The 19931-nt window shown below is 46.6% G+C and overlaps 1 protein-coding gene across 15 annotated transcripts; it reads right to left on the bottom strand.

The window, feature by feature from the left end:
- Positions 1-1095: 1095 nt before the first annotated feature.
- CTC1 (CST telomere replication complex component 1) lies at positions 1096-18941 on the bottom strand. Of its 15 annotated transcripts, XM_054209645.1 has the most exons (25): positions 18849-18941; positions 18621-18769; positions 15326-15572; positions 14209-14405; positions 12102-12246; positions 11399-11701; positions 11099-11227; positions 10536-10762; positions 8847-9021; positions 8560-8760; positions 8198-8324; positions 7885-7999; positions 7096-7558; positions 6745-6834; positions 6314-6457; positions 5956-6026; positions 5081-5190; positions 4584-4749; positions 4265-4351; positions 4021-4180; positions 3473-3537; positions 3049-3211; positions 2777-2903; positions 2136-2237; positions 1096-1566 (listed from the first exon to the last, which is right to left on the bottom strand). In XM_054209645.1, the coding sequence occupies exons 1-25, from the start codon at positions 18867-18869 to the stop codon at positions 1406-1408; spliced, it is 3945 nt and encodes a 1314-aa protein (XP_054065620.1). In that variant the 5' UTR covers positions 18870-18941; the 3' UTR covers positions 1096-1405. The 15 variants fall into 15 exon arrangements, 14 of the variants coding, with proteins under 14 accessions (XP_054065620.1, XP_054065629.1, XP_054065593.1 ...); XM_054209654.1 differs by lacking the exon at positions 2136-2237; XM_054209618.1 differs by lacking the exons at positions 18621-18769; positions 18849-18941 and adding an exon at positions 18227-18480.
- Between the last annotated feature and the right edge of the window lie 990 nt (positions 18942-19931).

Genomic DNA, 19931 nt, shown 5'->3' with positions numbered 1-19931 from the left:
CAGTTGCGCTTTTTAAATCAGATTTTGATCTCCAACTTACATCACTTACACCCATTGTTTTCCTCAGGCTGATAGTTTATTTTGGGGTTTTTTTGTGTTTTGTTTTCTTTGATAAGGAAGGGTGGGGAGTAAGCTTTAGCAAAATCTTTACCATTTTCCAGAAAGCACCTGCAGAAAAAAAAAAGACTGTCAAACAGAACTCGTGCAAACCTTTGCTTTAAGCTATTGTGGCAATCTCTTTTAGGATGGAGTCTCAGAATTTTGTTGAGTGGTGGCATCTGCCAGGTCTTGTGCCACTCATCCTTTGCTCTTAGAAGCGGCCAGCCGGCCTTGAGAGGGAAGATAGTTCACACACGCTCAATGAACCCAGCCCCTGAACTTTAACATAAAGCTCAAACTAAGGGGGAAGGGCTGGGGGGAAACACCAAACAAACCAACCCCAACACAGAGTAGCTGTTCAAACACGCCTTCAGCACTGCACATGGAATACGGCAGCAAAGCAATTGTGTGTGGAATTTACTCGCCTACAGCATAAGATGAAGGATCTGGATGTTATTTTGCCAAAAAGCAAGTGCAGAATACTTGGTCATGGCTGTAAGCAGACGGGAGAGGAATCTCTTCAAATGGTGATCTCCCATGTGTTGCATTGGTTAGTCTCCTGTGCCACCATGGATACTGGCACATGCCATTGCAATCATCCCCTTCCTAATCAGGAACAGATGGGCAAGCCCGTAGCAGGTTGTGAATTTGTATCCCAGCTCACTGCCTTCCTCTCACTACCAGCCCCACATAATGTTCAGGCCACTGTTTAGGCTGCAAAATGATGTCCATATAGCCCTGTGATTTAGCACCATGATTTAATATCCAAACAGTAACTTACTCACTTCCCTTCCCTTCTTGGAGGAAGGAAATGCTTTAAAAACATAATTTTAATAATTTCAACTGGGTTAAGAAGACTATCCCTTGTGGCAAGTGTACAGTTTTGCATGAAGACAGTGAATGATCTGCAAAATGCCTGGCTCTGGCTCATAAACCAAAGATCTATGTTCTGCCTCATTCCCCACATAGCAAGTAAACCCCAAAGTAGATACAGTGTTGTTTAAACTGTATTTTAATAGCTTTATTTAGTAGATACTACCGCATAAAATACACGCATTGTGTGCCCTAGGTCCAAAGTATTGAACATCTCTCTTCCAAAACATTGCCCAGTTTCGCTGGTAGCAATGGTCCAGAATGACCATTCAGGAATTCCACAGGTCACAGCAGCTTCTTGACTGCACCCTTCACCCTGTGCTCACAGGCTCGTGCTCCCACTGGAAAGGGGATTAAAAAAAAAGTCCCGATCCCAGTAGGTATTTCCGTATTTCCTCTCCCACTGGGAGAGATGCTAAGCAGTGGCTCCCACTCAGCAGTGACAAGATGCCCTCCTAATCCTCTCACTGTTCAGATAGTTTAAGGCGCCTTGTTCCACTTCCTCCACATTCAGGCACAGCAGGCTCAGCCGAGGTCCCACTTGCGACACAAACTCCATTTCACCGCACCGAAAATTTCTCAGCTGCAGTGGAGCTGAAGGGGAAAAGATAACAACCTGTAACAACTCAGCACAGGGCTCCTGCTCTGTTCTAGCACATGGCTGTAGAAGTTGCTGGGGGAGGAAAGGCCTTGCAGCAGCTGCTTGGCATCCGCTAAACCCTAAAGGACAGCACAATTAATGAATCCAGGATGTGAGTAGATGAATGCATTTGGCCAGCATCCCTCCAACTTGGAGGAAGCAGACATTTTACACTGTGAAACGCTGTGAACTATGTGCTGTTCACATAGCTGATGCACTGAGCTTTATATCTTTTATCACTATCAGCAACCTGGCCTTACAGACAGTGTTACATGATAGCCAAAAGATAACGTCTCCACAGCAGAGCATCCTCTGGTGAGCTTAGCAAATCAAACCCTGCAGCACCTGGATTTATACTCAAGCACTAGTGTTAGCGCAAGCAGCTAAGAATGTCCCCTTAACGCAGCAACTTCACAGTTGTGTCAGCGTGAACTCACACATCAGCACCCATGAATTCAAAACTCTTCAGTGCTTTAAACTCTGTGGCTGTGGTGAGGAGTTTCAGGCCTAGTCTTGACCCTACCTGCTGTCCTGTCTGAAGTCAAAACCCACTTGATTTGAGAGGTCTGCACAGTAACTCTGGCTGGCCAGAACCCCCTGCCATACAAGGATGGGGAACCTTGCTCTAAAACAGAGACAGTTTTGTGTGTAAGAGGCACCCCACAGAAATAAACCTGTACCTTAATATTGGGGACAGAAGGGCAAAAGGGGAATGCTAATAAAACACGTTCTCTCCCACCACCACTACCCCCCCCCCCCCCAAACCCCCACCTTCTCCCTTACTGACACCTGAGAACAATTCTATCCTGGTTGTTTAGCCAATATATTTTCTTGGAACTGTATATAAAATTTGAACATAGAAGCTCCAAGTTTTCACAACTACAAGGACAATTCAATACTATTTTTATGCTCTGTATAAAGTAGAAAAATTAACGTAAGATATTGTTGTATACAGTGACTTCTATAATATTATTTCTGTATTTTTGTAACCATGGTTCTGCTAAGAGACATCTCAGGTCTGCACTACAGAATTCATAATTCGATGGAAATCCTCCAACGATCCTGCTTTGTGGGCAGTGAAGGCTTTCCTTCCCCAGCCTGGCGAGACAGCTCCTCCCTTCCTTCCCACGCTAAATATTACAAAAGCCAACAGTGCTTGCTTACCAGGCTGCAGGATCTTGGAGGGCTTCCTGTCTAGCCTGAAATCCAGCAGGATGGGGCGACAGATGAGAGGACTCCTGCACAGGCTCCTTAGGTAGCAAGCAACAAAATCCTCAGGTTCCTCTACACACTGAGGAAGGAAGGAAGGGGTGTGTTGCCAGTGAACGTGCAGAGGGAGGCACAGAGCTGCTGGAACCCCCACAGCAGAGGGAAATCCAGTCCAGCTGAAGCTTGAGCCCAGCACGCTGCATTCGCTACCAGAATAACCCACTCACCCCCGTGCCAGTAGCCTCCCCATGCTGAATGGACACTCTGCCTCTGCTCTGCACGCAGTTCTGCAGAGCTTCCCACTCGACAAGGCTCAGGCCCAGCATTGCTGCGACTTGCTGGTTCCTGCACAGCACAAAAGCTTCACCCGTTCCGTCTTCCACCAACACCCTATGGAGAAGCAGGCGGACTAAGATGCAGAGGGAGGTCAGGACAATACCTGCCTCCCTCACAAGGGTCATGTCCCAGACAGGGGATCTCAGTAAAGAGAGAGGGAGATCTGTTCACAACTGGGAAGACATGACAACTTTAACTTCTGCCCTTGCTATTCTGTCCACATCCTGTCCTTGATCTGATTTTCCTCTCCCCTCTGTGGTATAATTTATTCCCTCCTACCCACCTCTTTCCATATCCAATCTCTACAGCGCTTACCGTGCACTGGCTTGCCTCACTCCTGTGTGTGACGGACATGGTGGACTGTGTCGAGTGCACCTGCCCTGAAGAAAGAGTAAAGCTACAGCTATGTATGGGTGGGCATAAGAGAGAGAAGGGGAGGGGCCACTGCTTCTTTTAACCCTCCCCTAATTAAGTACACAAAGGATTAAAGAACTTCACCGCATTTCCAATGAGCGCCTTGGGAAAAGTTTGTACGGGGAGAAAAAGTGACCTGCTGCAAGGTGCTGAACTCCAACAGTAGTGAGCAGGGGAAACGCAGAGCATTAACAGAGTCAGATTCTCCCCCTGCATGTCCTTGCTTCATCCCCACTCCTAGCTGTCAGCCTGCCTGACAGCAGATGCACACTTCTCATCAGTTGCCATTTTGGTCCCTTTCTAATAAACAAATCCTTTTCAGACACTGGAAAAAGAGGTTTTGGAATTGGGACAGGAACTCTTACTTCCTCTACATGGTAGCAGAGGATGCGTTAGAGTAGAGAATCTGCAAGGCTCCTCACAAGTTACCTCTGTGGAAGCTTGAGTACCTCTTTGAAGATGCTGCTGCAAAGCGAGCAAACCCATTGCAGGGACAGAGTCAGTACACAGGACAAGTGGCATAAAATCCGTGCCTGGGGCAGGTGTTGAAGGTGAGCTTGCAAGTTGGATAGAAACACTAGCGAGGGGGATGAGGCTTCTCCTGCAGGACTAGAAGAAATTGGAATGTGAGAAGCTCGGAACATAGAAACCTTTTTTGGGACACTGTAAAGTGGGAAGAGACACTGGACTCACCTTGAAGGAGAAGATAGGTGAGAAGCTGGCAGAGATACGATGCTTACACAGCTGGTGGCAATATACGTGCAATAAACATTATGGAATCTGCAATATGAAAGAGTAGATGTCAGAAACCAAACCTCTCGGTTTTCTTGGCATGGCTGGGTTGGCCTTATTTCTGTAACATGGTAAGAAAATAATTTGTAGCATGGGAGTAGGAGACACGAAGGCATGGGCAAGGGCTGAGGTAAGTCCACAGGAGGAAAGGCTTAGAGATGGTTTCAGTAAGAGAAGTCAGAGCTGGGGCCCAGGATCAGGGCTCTAAAGACAGGGGTACCTGGAGATTTTGCGTTCCAAGTTCTGGAAGAAGATCTTGGCTCCCGGTAGCAAACCCCAGAGATGCTGCAGATAGGCGGCAGCAATGTAGATGTCCACCACAACAGGGGAGCCTGGAGCAACTGAGACGCTGAGCTTCACGCTGTGATCACTGTCTAGCAGACTCCCTGAGGAGGCACAGAACCACACAAACCATGAGCTCACGCACAGGTTAGCACAGCCTGTCACTGAGCTGGACCTGCTAAAGGTGTTTTCCCTCGCACTACAATGAGGCTATCACTGTTCCACCTCACACATTTTCCAGGTACAGTATTCCCATTCCCATCCCCATGCAGGGTACAGTTTCTTAGCCCTCTCACAGGCAATGGGATGCAACATCCTGTCATGCTTCCACTATTCTCAGATACAGGAGCACAGTTAGCCAAGTATACTGTCTCTCCGAAACAGAAAGAAGCAAAAATGAAACTGTTGTTACCTTACAGGCTGTCACAATCTTACCTTTCTGCTTTTGAAGACTGAGAGTCACAGACGGCTTCCCATTCTTGAGAGAGGCACACAGAGTCCTCTCCACTATCTCACCAGAGAAAGAAACCAGGGAACCTGTGAAACTGAGAGCAGACCAGGATTTCTGTCCTGCCTGAAGACAACGGGAGTGGAAGAAGGCCTGACTACAAGATTGCCACAAAGGACAGGGTGGAGTGCTGTTTCTTGAGATGGGTTTCAGGGGAACCTGCCCTTGAACACCTGAGCTTGCCTTCAGAGGCAGAGTTAAAAGGGACAAGAGGCCCTTTTAACTCGCTTTCTGCCTCTTCAGGCTCAGCAGTGAAGAGAGGCACTACAGCCTTCTACCTGCTTAACTCCTAATTGTTTTTCTTAATTAGAGAAAGAAGGCAACCAAAAACCCCTCAGTTCACCATAAGGCACTGATGAAGATTTCAGCGTGCATGCATATCACCCCAGATTAAACATGCTTTCAACAGAAAAGCGTCTAACCCCAGTATTTTTTTGAGCAAGTCACCCCAAAACAATCAAAAAACAACAAAAAAACCTTACACCTTCAGCCTGATTTTCCCAGATGCACCTGTTTACACTTCTGACAGGAATTTAGCAGAGACCTCTGGAACCTAGTCCACACCAGTAGTAGCTCAAACTTTTTCTGGACACCATTTTGAAGTTTTGCAACCTTTAACCCCTTTAACTTTGATAAACAGGATGGGGACAGCCTGGATTACTTGGACATAGGAAGATTTGCAAACCGTATTCCTAGGGTGGATAATTCATTGCTGTTTAATGTAGTACTGTCTCCAATAAAGACAAATGCAGACCTACTCCCTGAGGCACGGTCACATCTAATTTGGGGCAGATTAACATACCTGTTGCTAATTACTTCTGGAATGGAGGAAATTCTCTGGTTCATGCCTCTCAGCATCGACCTGGTTGCCAGCTAGAAAGAGGGGGAGACACAGACGGATTGTAGTTTATGGCTACCCCCAGCCAGAGCAGTAAAGACAAGCTCTGCATGCTTAGAGCCACATCAAGCAACTGATGCTTCTTCCCCAAATTAATCCTGAGGCAGGAAAACGCGAAGCCCAGCAGCAGCCTCTGATGGAGCTTAGAGCAGAATGGTCTCATCAACAAGGCATTCTGTATCGATAATTTTCTGGAGAGTTCTAGTTCTGAAGAGATCTACAAATCCCCTGTGAAAGTCCAGATCAATAAGGCACTGCGTACCTGGTGCTCACTCAGACAGGAGATCCATGTTTCATGCTGTAAGTGCCAGGTATCTTGGACAGGCAGGCACAGGGGGCAGGATGACCCGCTCAGGAACTTCGCTGGCACAGGTGGAAAACAGAGCTTGTCAAACACTTCCAAGTCCTGAGAGAAGAGTGACAAGGCAAGAAAGTGGATTATTAAAGGAAGGAGATGAAAGCTATATAGGAAAAAAGGACCACTGAAGAACGGTGGTTTAAAGAAAAATAAAATCCACTGAACTCAGAGCTCTGAAAATTTTAACCAAACACAGAACAGAAGCAGTTCCTTGGCAAGATGGGTGGGAATTCCAAGCCTCAAAAAGAGCTTAGTGACCCTCTGACTCCCTGACTCCCACGCACAGGTCAGTAAAAAGTCTCTGACAGGAAACAGCAAGACAATTTCTCTCTTACCGAGCAGTGGGGCACAATGAAGCGATACAGCCCATCCAGATGCAGAAATGGAAACCATCGTAGAGACTTCCCCATGAAGAGCAGTAGTGTCTGGAGGCAGAGGGGAGGAGAGAGAGAGAGAAAAAAGGTGATGAGAAATGTTAGGAAAAAGGTAGAAAATGAAAAATACAGCAAGAAGAAGGCAAGCCAAAAATAACATCTTGCTTGAGAAGTAAGGTTAGTACCATCAAAGATAACCAAGACAAAAATAACTCCCGTTGATTAGGAATCTTAATTATCACACAAGCTCCTTGAGAAGCCAGCTCCCAGCCTTATCAAAGCTGCCCCCCCTAAAGCTGCCTCCTGCCTCACTTCTTGCCGTGTCATGCCCTCTTTTCCATCGCAGCTGCTCTCTTCCAGCTCCGGTAGATTCCCGGTTTCTGTGTGGTGGCTCCAGAGCCGAGGTCTGCCCAGCCATAGCACTGTGGCCTGGAAACTGCGCTGCAGGTCCTGTCCTTCTCCATCTTCTTCTCTGGGTAGTTGGTAATTGCGTAACATAAGACCCTCTTTCTGGGTAACCAAGAATAGGTGAGATACACAGCTGGTTGTTCTAGTGCTGCTCTGGCCCTTCTGACAGTTCTCATCTCTGTGAGTATCTGGCTTGGGATCCTCCAATTTCATTGTTTTTGCCTCTGGGGTTTTCACTTCAGATGTTAAGCTGTCATCGTCCTTCTTCCTCAAAGAGGAGCTGTTTCCTCTCCTAAGGGCTTTCTGGATTTGTCCTTCAGCAGCATGGAGAACCTGAACATCCTCAAAGTAGAACTGCACATAGACACTGAAATGACAAATGGTAGCAGTGAAACTCCCTGTTCCTGAGGGGGGACTGTCTGAAACAAGCAGTCATCTGGGAAAAGCACTGCTGGCGACTGCCCCGCAGGTATTCAGCAGGAGCAGCGGGAAAGGGTGAAGTAAAGGGCAGCTACCAGGCGGAGTGTATTCTGAACAAAATTGAGATGGTGGGTCTGTTGCTGATAAAGATCTCCTTTCCTGCCAATAGCAAAGGACAGTTGCTTTGGCACTAAGCAGCTTTATCATAGTCCAAATACTGTGGAATGGCAGAGTGAAGATTTTAATTTTTAAGCACTGAATAAAGGGACTTGCCTGGTTTTTTTCTCCCTCACATGCTCCAGATTTGACAGCTGCTTCCAGGAGGGAAAATCAGTCTGAAGGAATCTCTCCACTACAAGCTGGTAGTTTTCCACCTGCAAGAGTGATCCTGCAAACGCAGAGATAGGAGCTGAGCTAATAAAAAGAGAATAGAAAAACAGCAAGCTCGATTTCCTCATTTTACAGTCACGAGGCCAGGCAGTGACAGTTCAGCATCTCCACACCAAGTCTCCTCTTCCTTCTTTTGGAGCTGGACGGCAGAACAGGAAAAGCTCAGCACTCTCAAATTTAGCTTAATGGGACATACCTATGAGAGCTGTATGGGCAAAGGGGCTACCATCCTTATGGGATATCACGCAGGGAAGCGTGCTGCTCTTGTCCTGCAGCTGGAGGGAACTGCTCCTGGAGGAGACTCTCAGCACACCCAGTAGTATCTGCAACAGAAAGAAAGCTGCAAAGAGCACCAAACACTTCCCATCTTTGAAGGCCATAAATTGAAGTGTGCATAGCAGCAGCCCAAATTCAGCCTGTGTTCAACATGCCACAGGTGAGAAAAGCAGTGTCATTCCCTAACAGGAGGAACAGCAATACATCAGACAGGGTGCTGGAAGGTATGAGGAGAACTGGGAACTCTCGAGGCACCGACAGTAAAGGGAAGTAGGCACTTACCAATCGGGGCTGGAAGCTTCCTGCTGAGAGTGTGCAGTAGGACCAGGACAGTCTGCGATTCAGCTCCTGGGTGCCCATGTGCTGTGCCTCCAAGGGGGAAAGCAGCTGTGATGGACTGAAACCTTCCCAGCTCTTCTGTTCTGCCACACGGAAAACTGCAGACAGAGATGGGGCCTGGCACGGGGGGTTCAGGGTCAAATACTACGGAAAAAAAAAGAAAGAATGAACCAGCTGAATTTTTTTCCCCATCAGACAAACAGGAAAGAGCTCACAGAGCATTTACTCACCTTCTGCAGGGGACACTGGTGTATTTTTGCTAGGATTTCATTATAAATATCTCTCGCTTTCTCTCTATCTGGCACTACAGCTTGCAGAAGGGGGACAAGGAACTTCTCAGCAGCTCCAGGGTTTCGGTGCGTAGAGCTAAGCAACAGTCGACGACGCCCAAAGAAACAAGAAAACCTGAAAAAAATTCAGACAGAAGCATTAGCAGTCCTTGCTTCTTCGTGAGTTTTGCATGTAAGTCAGAGATTCTTTCTGCTTGCTATGAGTGAATGTGCTATGTACGACAAGAACTAAGGAGAGTGCAAAAAGAACAAGACGTTACTAAAAAAGGAACATTTAAGGGTGATGCAGATTTATGTCAGGCAAGCAGACAAAGAACAGGAAAAATATACAGACATGGACAGACTGGCAAAATCTCAAAACTCAAGTGGACAAAAAAACCCACCCAAAAATAATCTCCCTCTAAGTCGCACAAATGGACAACACTGCATTTTGGCTAAGCTTGATAGGATTACTCATGTTAGGTATACTTGGCTTTCTTTTACATTATGCAAAAACCAGAAACAATCACAGATTGCTCTTGTTCCAGTATTTCCCTTGTGTTGTCTTCCTTTCAGAAGTCTAGCTCACTGCTTTTGAATGCCTAGAAGTGGTCACACTGACAGTCAAAAAAAGACTTAATAACAGAAAGTGAACTCAAATAAAAAGAGATAGGAACTAACTCACTGGAACAACTTTCAAGCAGTAGCAAGACTTATTGATCACATTTAAAGGAAGTGGAAAAGCTAATAAAAACCAAAACTTATAGCTAGTGTCATTCCTGGGGCAAGACCGAAGCTGGTTTTTTGGAACGCACGGTAAAAATTCCACAGTGTCAGTAAAGCACAGGAAGACTCAGCATTCTGTAAGCTGCTACTTGACTGCCTGAGATTAAATATATACATTTTAGTTTTTAAAGTCCAAGGCAGCAGTTACACTGATCAACCATAACTATTCCAAAACAAACACAAATACTTTCATGAACAGAACCCAGAAGTAAACCCAGAAACTGGCCCACAGCTGTCACGTGAACAGAGCAGAGTCATCAGGGAGAGCAGGAAGCCATCTGGAGGACCCAGAGATAGGCATGTGTGGGAAAATCTGCTAAGACGGAGGCTCTCAAATGAATGCTGACACTACTGGCAATACTCAGAATACCTCAAAGCAATATGCTGATCAGCTGCTGCTGCTCCTGTGAGCAGCCAGGACACAAGAGCCTTTATATTGGTTGTGACCTGATTGTAGCAGCAGTTTCCAGCTTCAGCCTCACTGCCCACCTTGATTTGCCACGCAAACCACACTGGCAGGTGCACATCTCTACAGTGCTTCCATACCTCAGGACAAAACTTCCTGTGCAGAAGTACATGAGCACATGCTCTAGAGTGCTGCAGCTTCCTGAGAGCAGTGGACTTACTGCACACGCACTGGAAAAACGTAAAGGATTTTCTCATAAGAGTAACTGCAAGGTACAAGCAACTGGACATCATGTGAAATCTACATGAATGGCTTACTTAGGTTGGTAAACCAGAAGCAATTGCTGCTGCTATTAGTATACAAGCCCAGAAATTTTGTGAACCCTTGGTCTAGAAGACGCCCAGGTAGTCTACAAAGCACATTTACGCATAGCCTGACTTCAGAAGAACTGTCCTCACCTCTCTTCAAATGTCTCCAGGAGGCTCACCAGCCAGAGGTAGAGTGGCATACCAAGGTTGTAGCGGAAGAGCAGCTGTAAGTAGAGATTTCCTGAAGAAGCTGGTGGCTGGTAGGGGGTGCTGAGCCTTGAAAAACTCTTCAGCACAACAGTGCTGCTCAGGCAAGCACCAAGAACAATGAAAGGGAAGGATACCAGAGGCTTCTGCAGGAGGTGGACATCGATGAGCTGAGATACACAGACATACAATTTAAGAAAGGAGATGGCTAGTCTGCCACCACACCCCAAAACCATCACCCCACCCTAAATCCTTTGTCACTTGACTGGATTGTCTATAAATCCAATGGGCCTGAGGGACCTGACTCCTTAGGGAGTAATCAGATAATAATAATTTTGATTATCATGACCAAGCCTAGACAGAAAGATCCCCAACTTTGTTCCAGATACTTGCTGAAATAATTCCAATGTTCCCGTAGTCTTCTGTTGACCCACACACTCACGAGCTGTCCCCAGGGCCTGAGTATTTTCCACTGAATGCTTTATGCTTCGTAAGTCTCAGCTTACCTCCACACATGCTCCTGGTCGGAGTCCACGTGCAGAGTTCAAGAACTGCTGGTAAGCAAGGCACAAGCAGACTTTGTTATCCAGTAAAAAGAGACCAGCTTGGACATTGAGTATTTTGGTGACAGTTCCCTAAATAGAAAGCAAACAGAAAGTTACAGGAGTGTAAAGACTCCCAGAACATAAGAGACACATAGGCCTGAGCAATAGGGAAATAAATTAATGATGGAAATAAGACGTTGCGGGCCAGCAGCTGAAACCCTAGAGCACAAGTGGGTGAAGGCGAACCCTACGAATCCTTACCACATATGAGATGATCTTGGACTCTTTGATTGATCCTGGCCTCTCGTCTTCAACTCCCAGCTCTAAGGAATTACTGAGCTGCTCAGGAGTCCCAAAGGAAGATGACTGAGTGGACTCTCCTTGCCAAGCACTGTCCAGTGGCTGCTCCCTCACCTGCTCTGCACAGTAGGGCAGAAGGCAGGAAGAAACACCAGTGACAAACATCCTTTGTCCAGATTTCTTCAGGCTGGACACACTCAGGCCTGTTATTGTGTACCTGCGACCCAAATGGAGGACACGATGCCATGCCATCTGGTTGGGCTTCTAGAGCAGAGAAACCAAAAGTGACATCAGCATCTGCTGCACTGGAAAAAGTTCTTCCTAAGCACGATAACCCCACCGAAAAAAACTTCTCCTTCAAGAGGATTGCCTCACACTCTTAGCAAAAGGGTTATATCTGCAAGATGTTCGAGGACACCGCAACTGCATGAGGGAGGAGGGCTGTATTTCTGCAGGGCATAGAACTAGACTTCTTACACACACGGACTATTGTAGGCTGCATGGAATAAATAAAAATAAATACAACAAACAAACAAAAAAATCAGAGAAACACTAGTAAAAGGAAGAATAAATCAAACTGGGAAGCCAAGGGCAAGCTTCAACAAATTAATCAACTAGCACATACACAGACAGTCAATTTATGAACAAAATTACAAGGACTTACCTGCACCAGCACAGGGACCCAAACAGTTGAAGTGAAGCATTTCAGAAACAGAAAGAAGAATGTCTTCTGGTGAATACAAAGGAGAGGCCCGAGTCTAGCCAATTCACCGGCCACAGTGAGCTTTGACCTTTTCTTACATGGAATCCTAGAGGACAATTGAGGAGGCAAAGGGAATCGGAGATGAAATAACTCAAAAATATCTGAAAAGCAAAATAAACAAATATACAGCATGTACTCTCTGGAAATAAAGGATCCAACAAGGTAATATGGACCGTCTCTCAGAGAAGTTTTCAAAACAATATTTGGCTACAAAATTCTTACTTTAACTTTTACATACTAAATCCCTTTGATATTTTAAAAAACCTTAATATTTGAAGACAGCAGGGTTGTGTTGAACAAATTCACGTGTTCCATGACAACAGCCAGATTATAAAAAGCTTTACCACAAACAAGAAGCTAATTACAGGTCAAAAGGAAAAAAGAGTCACAAGAAATTCTTCATCAGAAAACAGAACTTGCTTTGTAGATCCACGGAAAGTGACACCGTAGAAGCTCCAAGCCTATAAACAAAAGAGGGCTGAGAGCAACAATGGAGTCTTCCTAACAAACTTGGCACAGGGTGAAAGAGCAGCAAAACTGAAAGCAGATGAGAGGAGAGAGAGGTGACATTTCTTCAGTCATTTCTGTTTGTCATTTCAAACTTTCATTTCAAAAAGTGAAAAAAAAATAATTCATTTCAAACAAACAAATGTAATTTCATGTGTCAGTTTCATTTTAACTCCTACCAGACTTGAATATAACCATCCCACTTACTCTAAACAAACACATTCTTGATTCTAAAACATATAGACAATTATCCAACTTTATGACTTTTTTTAAAAGAAATACCAGGACGTCCACACGCACATGTACCAGCACTTTATTGGTAAAATTTTTGAAGAAAGAGCATAGAAAATTGATCAGGTACCAGGGAATAGCAGAGGAGCTTTATGTTAAAAGCCTGAGAGTGTAAATTAAATATAGAAATAGTTGTCTCTTTAGAAAGGTCTGTTGAGCTAAATCCCTTAAGCTTAAACTTTCTCACAAGCAGATAAACTCAATTAAAACAAAAGAAAACTAAAAAGAAACTAAAGCAGCCTGACTAGTTACATTTAATTCTTACTGAATTACACCAAGAATTCTCTATTCAAGAAGATAAAACATGATCTAGCACAACTTGAAATTATCAATTTCAGTAAGATTTGCAATTCCACCAGCTACATTTTCACATACTGTAAGTATTATTTCCACCAAGGACAACAGTCACTCTTATCAGCAGACATTTAGCTGGCACCTTTATCTCAGCAATCTGATAAGAATCATAGAAAGGTTTGGGCTGGAAGGGACCCTAAAGATCATGTAGTTCCAACCCCCCAACCCCCTTGCCGTGGACAGGGACACCTCCCACTAGACCAGGTTGCTCAAAGCCCCATCCAGCCTGGTCTTGAACACCTCCAGGGATGGGGCATCCACCACTTCCCTGAGCAACCTCTTCCAGTGTCTCACCACCGTCGTAGTGAAAAATTTCTTCCTGATATCTAATCTAAATCTACCCTCTTCCAGTTTGAAGCCATTACCCCTCATACTATTGCCACATGTCCTTGTAAAAAGTCCCTCCAGCTTCCTTGTAGGCCCCCTTCGGAACCTGACCAGTGGTGTACATTAATTTCACATTAGAATTTAGAATTACTTTCAATAATATTTTTGGTTCACTGTAGGTTCAAAAAAAAAAAAAGTTGTGGTAATCAAGAGTGAATTTTAGCCTCCGTGAAAGCTGAATCATACTTTATCCTTATGTCCTTTGTGTAGTATCAAAATACATCCAGAAATAATTAAAATTTGTCTTATTTTGTCGAAATACAGAATAAAAACTTGCAATAAAGTCCTAGAAACCAGCTAATTAATCAAAAGTGGCTTTATTGTATAACTTTTACTTCCACTGCCCACCGTTATGCTTTCACCTGGGGCAGAAAGAGAATTTGACTCTTCCTAAGCCAAGCTCTCTTCATGGTACCTGGGAAACCACAGCAACAGAGCTACAATAGAGTTGAGCACGCTAGGTGTTTACCTGGAGGTAAGCAGTGGCTCAGCTGATGCTGGATAGGTGACTGGAATGCTGTCAGGTACTTCCTCTGGGAGATTTACTGGCACCGGATCCACCAGGATTTCCACGTACCCTGCTGCGCTCTGGTCTGTCTGTGGTATATATGACCAGCTTGGGAAGAGGAACAGTGACTCCAGCCACTCAAGTTCAAAATGCAGGAGCTAAGACAAAAGATAGAGATAGAAGCTTGAGATGAACTACAGTATGTTTTCTCAGCATTACTTGCAATGTTCATGACTAATTTACCTTTGTATGCACATCACAAACTCTTGTTCTACTGCTGGGCTTCATTACTAAATGAGAGCAGTGTCTTCTGCCCACTCTCCTATCTTGCATGGAGAGCTTCTGTCCTTCCAGATGCAGATCTGGAACAGATTTGCTGAGCTCTACAGCTAGCATTTCCTGAGTTACAGTCACACCCTCCCAGCAAGGTGATAATTAATTCACTGCAACACTTAGTTATTTTCAGATGATTTTTCTACAATTCTCACCTGCTTTCTTTTCCCCTGTGTTTTCAGTTAGAAGTTCATACCTGTACAACTTTTTCCTAGTCTTTACATCCTTGGGAACCTCAACCTCAGTGCTTTCTCATCACCCACTCTAGGGGTTACCTTTTATCTAGGCTCTCCATGCTATGACCTTCAGAAGGCTTTTAATTCAGTACCACTGTCGCACAAGCTATTATTTCCTGACAGTATGTCATCAATGCATCACTGAACACCCAGTACAACTCTCCAGAAAGTTATTTCTGCTCCACTAGTTGGAGTTCAACAAATAGACGGTAGTGCTATGACCTCCAGATCTCCCAGGGCACCTCATACTGTTGAGAATTCAACAGAACTGTATATTAGGCTGCCTCATTTTCCAGGCCAGCACATTCGGTGTTTGCCCTCCTAGCAATGACAAATTTTACATGTTCTATCATCTTCCTGGGATCTGAGCTTGCCGTTTTCCTGCCTGTTACATACATGCATCATTTCCCTCACTACAGACTTCAGCAGACCATCTGAAGCCCCTGGTGGTCTATGATGTTGCTCCCGAAGTGGAAATAAACGCAGAATTCCTCAGACTGAGGACATACCTCACATGGAATGATCCCAGTATTGTCTTTCAAGTATAGGCAACCATCTACCAACTTCTCTTTGTCCTCTTGCCTTCCATCTGTTAAATAGCCAACCAAGATCAGATAAGCCCTTGGCAAAGCGCTCTGCATGGGTAAAACACCTTGTCCTTGATGAGTCCATTCTTTAAACTCATTAGTGCTCCAGGTCAGGTGGCTGCAGCATGGCATGCACTGCTGACGTTGTAGGTCAGCAATGGAGATGAAACTGGAAAGAAAAGCAAAGCAAGACTATAGAAAAAACTCAGTCTGCAAAGTTTGGGAATTGCAGTGATCACTGCAGTGGATAAAGCTTGGCTAAATCAGAAGAGCCTTAGCTGTTGGCGTGGTCTGATGATACCACATGGCAAGAATCAACTAATTCACTGGCATTTAAGGATCTCTCTCAGCTCAGGCAACATGTTCTGCTTGAGCACCCTCTCTGAAAACAGACACCCTTTGCTACTATGGTTACCTGAGCAGGCATGCGGGACACTTGGGAAAAAAAATATAAATAATTGAGAGTTGATAAAATGTCGGGGGAGGTGAGGGGGAGAACAGCTACTAGTTCAGACATTTACTCTGCTCTCATGAGACCCCTCTGCATGCAGCTCTGGGGCCCCCAATGTAAGAAGGACATGGACCTGTTGGAGTGGGTTCAGAGGAGGGTTATGAAGATAATCACAGGGCTGGAGCACCTCTCCTATGAAGACAGGCTGAGAGAGTTGGGGTTGTTCAGCCTGGAGAACAGAAGGCTCCAGGGAGACTTTATGGTGGTCTTTCAGTACCTAAAAAGAGCCTACAGGAAAGATGGGGAGAGACTTTTTATCAGGGAGTGTAGTGATAGGATGAGGTGTAATGGTTTTAAACAGAAAGAGGGGAGCTTTAGATTAGATATTCAGAAGAAATTCTTTACTGTAAGGGTGGTGAGACACTGGAAGAGGTTGCCCAGAGAAGCTGTGGATGCCCCATCCCTGGAAGCATTCAAGGCCAGGCTGGATGGGGCTTTGAGCAACCTGGTCTAGTGGGAGGTGTCCCTGCCCATGGCAGGGGGGTTGGAACTAGATGATCTTTAAGGTCCCTTCCAACTCTAACCATTCCATGACTTTTAGCTTGAATGGGAGACTGTGAGAAAACCTCAACAACTGAGCAACACAGTTCTACATGTCAGTAACAAACACAGGTTCGAATACACGCTTATTTCATCAACCAGCGCTAAAAATTGCTGAAATGTAGTAAAAGCAAGGCTGAACAACTTCTAGATGAAGATCATGACAGTTCTGGAACAAATTCTCTCATGTGGATAGCTCACACAATACAAATTTGAGACAGCAAGCCAGTAATCTTGAACTGGGCCTTCACTTACAGTAACACAGCCAAGCTATCCCTCAGTCTTTCCATCTAACTCTCCTGGCTCTGGGGAGAGGGGGAGAAGGAGATGTAACATCAAATCAACCACTTGTGAAGCTGTTTGCAGTTTAGCATCTATCATGCTTAGACTGACCACGGCACTGAATATGGGAAAACAAGGCAGCATCCTCAGTAGATTCTAAGCCTTTCCAGTGTTTATATGATCATGGCAGCACTCATCATTGTTGTTTACATCCTGTCTCTCTATGCTACAGAATTAAGGAACGTCCTCTGTCCATGCTAACATCAACACCGAAAGAGCGAATACAAACTGGTCTCCAGCCAGCGATTTTGGTACTTGTTTCCAATAAGGTTCACTGACAATTTTAGGTTGTGAAACTAGAGCTCTGTTCACAACACCCACTTGCTTAGTAGCAGGACATAATCAAATTCAGAGAGTATGAATTTGAAGAGTTTCACTTGATTAGTTAGGTATCAAAGGTTCAAAGCCAGAAACCAGTCTAGACAAGTGATGGGTCTGAATTAGCTATAAATAGTATTTATATAAAAAAAAAATTAATCACACGAGATAAATTTATGCAGATACTTATGTATTCAGCAGGAATCTGAACAGGGGAGGATTAGATGAAAAGGACATAAGCAAACTGCTCCATCCTCGGAGACAGAGCAGTGCCAGGAATAACACTGGTATCTATGATCTACAAGGACAACACAGCGCTGCTTGTGTTTTTGTTGTATGTGCTGACTGCTTCTTGGGAGAAACCAAAACTACAGCAGTGCGCTGGATCCTGGTTATCACATACAGAGCACTAAACAGGCCCTCTTCTGTGCTCCAGGGCTTGATGGCTAGCTGTATACATAGTATGTTGCTCACAAACAGACCATTAGCCATACAAAAGAAATATCAACTACTTTCAACTCTTCTCTATGAATTCTCCTGAATATAAACCAAACTCTGGTTTAAACATTGCAAAATGTAGTCTATAGAAAAAATATGGCTTAGATGAGATCAGTTTATCTGGTGTGAAAGACCAACCATCTACATTTATAAACTATTAGTATAAAATTAAAGGCCGCAAGTCCCTAATCAATTCCAGTTGACCTTTGTCCCAAAACCAGCTGTGCCAGGGGTTTTAACAGGCATTCTCACACCATAAATTGGAGCAAGAGAGAAACAGATCCAGACAAGCCAAACCTTCCAATCCAGCTCTCTCAGCAAGTTGCGTGTTTTTCACAATTGTAAGCACCCAAAAGCCTTTTATCAACTAAAACATGGACCACACCATCCTGGATTCCACCTTTGTTAGAGTGCACGCTCGGAGACTGACCTCAGGTGGCCAACAGCCTCGGATACCACGCCCAGGAACAGCCTCCTTAGCACACTAGCAGGATCCAGCTGGGAAGCTGCCGTGCAAACGCCGTGCAGCGCAGCAGCTTGCTCTCAGCGAGATGCCCTACTTTGGTTACACACTCTACCTACCGCAGACTGGCGGATACGGTGCTTAATCATACCGCAACAGCGATCGGGGGCGCATCGAAGCCAAGAAAACGCATGCGGTTACCCGTCTTCGACAACATCCCTCCCACACCCAGCATCCGGGGCAGGCATCTCGCACATGAACCAGCGGCGCTCGCTTGGCGGCGGCGGCAGCTGCTGCTGCTGCTACAGCCGCCATGCTGAGCTCCCGGGAGGTCCCCGCCAGCTCTGCTCCACCGGCCCGTGACTGCGGCCGGGCCCTGCAGGGTGGAACGCGACGGGACGGGCGTCTCCGCCGGAAGATACCGCGCATGCGCAAGGGAGGAGGGCGCGCACAGGGCCCAAAGGGACACACATACACACCGGTCCCCTCATCCCTCTCCGCCCCTCCTCTCGCCTCCCCTCCCCTTCTCTCTTCCCCGCAGTCACCTGTAGCCGAGCGGCAGGTCCCCGCCACCCGCGCTGCGCAGGCACCGCAGCACCGCGTCCAGCGGCGGCGGCTCCGGCCTGCCAGGCCCCTCGCGGGCCGGGAGCGCTCGGCGGGCGAAATCGCCAGCTGCCTGCAGCCAGCGCTGCTCCTAGAGAGAAGGAAAGAAACGGAGCTTCAGCGCCGTGCGGCGGGGAGGGCCCAGAGCGACACCCCCCCGGGTCACTCACCGCCGCGCTGGGCTCCGCCATGACGGCGCTAGGCCGGGCCGCCCGCCTCACGGCGTTGCCATAGCGACGCGGCGGCGGGAAACGGCGCGGGGCCCGCCGGGAGCGCCGCCGGGCCTTGAGCCCGCCGGTCTCCGCCCCCTCCCTCCCTCCCTCCCTCCCTCCCTTCCGGCCAATCGCCGCCGGCTGCGGGCGGCGCGCGGGGGCGGTTGCAGCCCCTCGACGCTGGGGCGTTGCGGGGGCGCGCGGGCGGGCCAACGGCAGCCGCCCCTGAGGTAAAAAGTCTTGTCAAGGGCGGCGGGAGCCGTTCCCTTCTCGCAGAGGGGCCGGCGAGAAACTGGAACCCGGGCAGGCGGGGAGTCAAGCGCTGACAGACGCCCTGCTGTGTGACAGGGAGGGTGTCGAGCAGGGCTGGGTCCCCTTGGTGGCACATAGCCACGGGGCCTCGGGAAACACGGGAGGCCAGGCAGGCCGGAGGGAGGCGGCGGGGAGGGAGCGTGGCGCAGGCTTAGCGGTTCTGGCGAAAGCTGGGAAGTGGATGTGCGCCCGTGCATTTGACATTAATGTCAGATGTGCGGCGGGGCTGTGAGGTTGCTCTTCCCTAGCTGAGCTGCAGGAAGAGTCAAACGTGAAGGTCTCAGGGGATTTCTCTGGTGGTCGTGAGATTCTAGAGAAATGCTTTTTCTTTTTCTTTTTTTTTTTTTTTTTTTGGAAGGCTGAAGCTTCATGAAGGTTGAAGGGTGTGCCGCATCCACTCATAGGACAGTATGTGATGAATCTGAAACAATCCATTAAAAATGGGATATCCTCCTCCACAGAATGTACTCATTGGTGCATGAGATTTTTTTCCTTTAGGGGATAACTTTGTATTATTCTTGTTCAAGGCAAGGAAACAAACTAGACAAAACTTGCTAAATCTTTCCCATCTCTATCCCTGGAGATGGATGCAGCCTGATAACAGATTATGCTGCTGTTTCCTTCCCTCCTGGAACCTGGCGCTGTAAAGTCAGAGCTGTTCCAAGCCTGAAGTGCAGAAGAGAGCTACGTAGCTGCATGGTCCTCGTCATTTTGTCCTGTGTGTGTGCC

The sequence above is a fragment of the Rissa tridactyla genome, chromosome 1 (assembly GCF_028500815.1).
Source record: "Rissa tridactyla isolate bRisTri1 chromosome 1, bRisTri1.patW.cur.20221130, whole genome shotgun sequence".
NCBI lineage: Eukaryota > Metazoa > Chordata > Aves > Charadriiformes > Laridae > Rissa > Rissa tridactyla.
The sequence above is the reverse complement of the archived record's forward strand: the minus strand, read 5'-3'. Positions and strand labels throughout refer to the sequence as shown.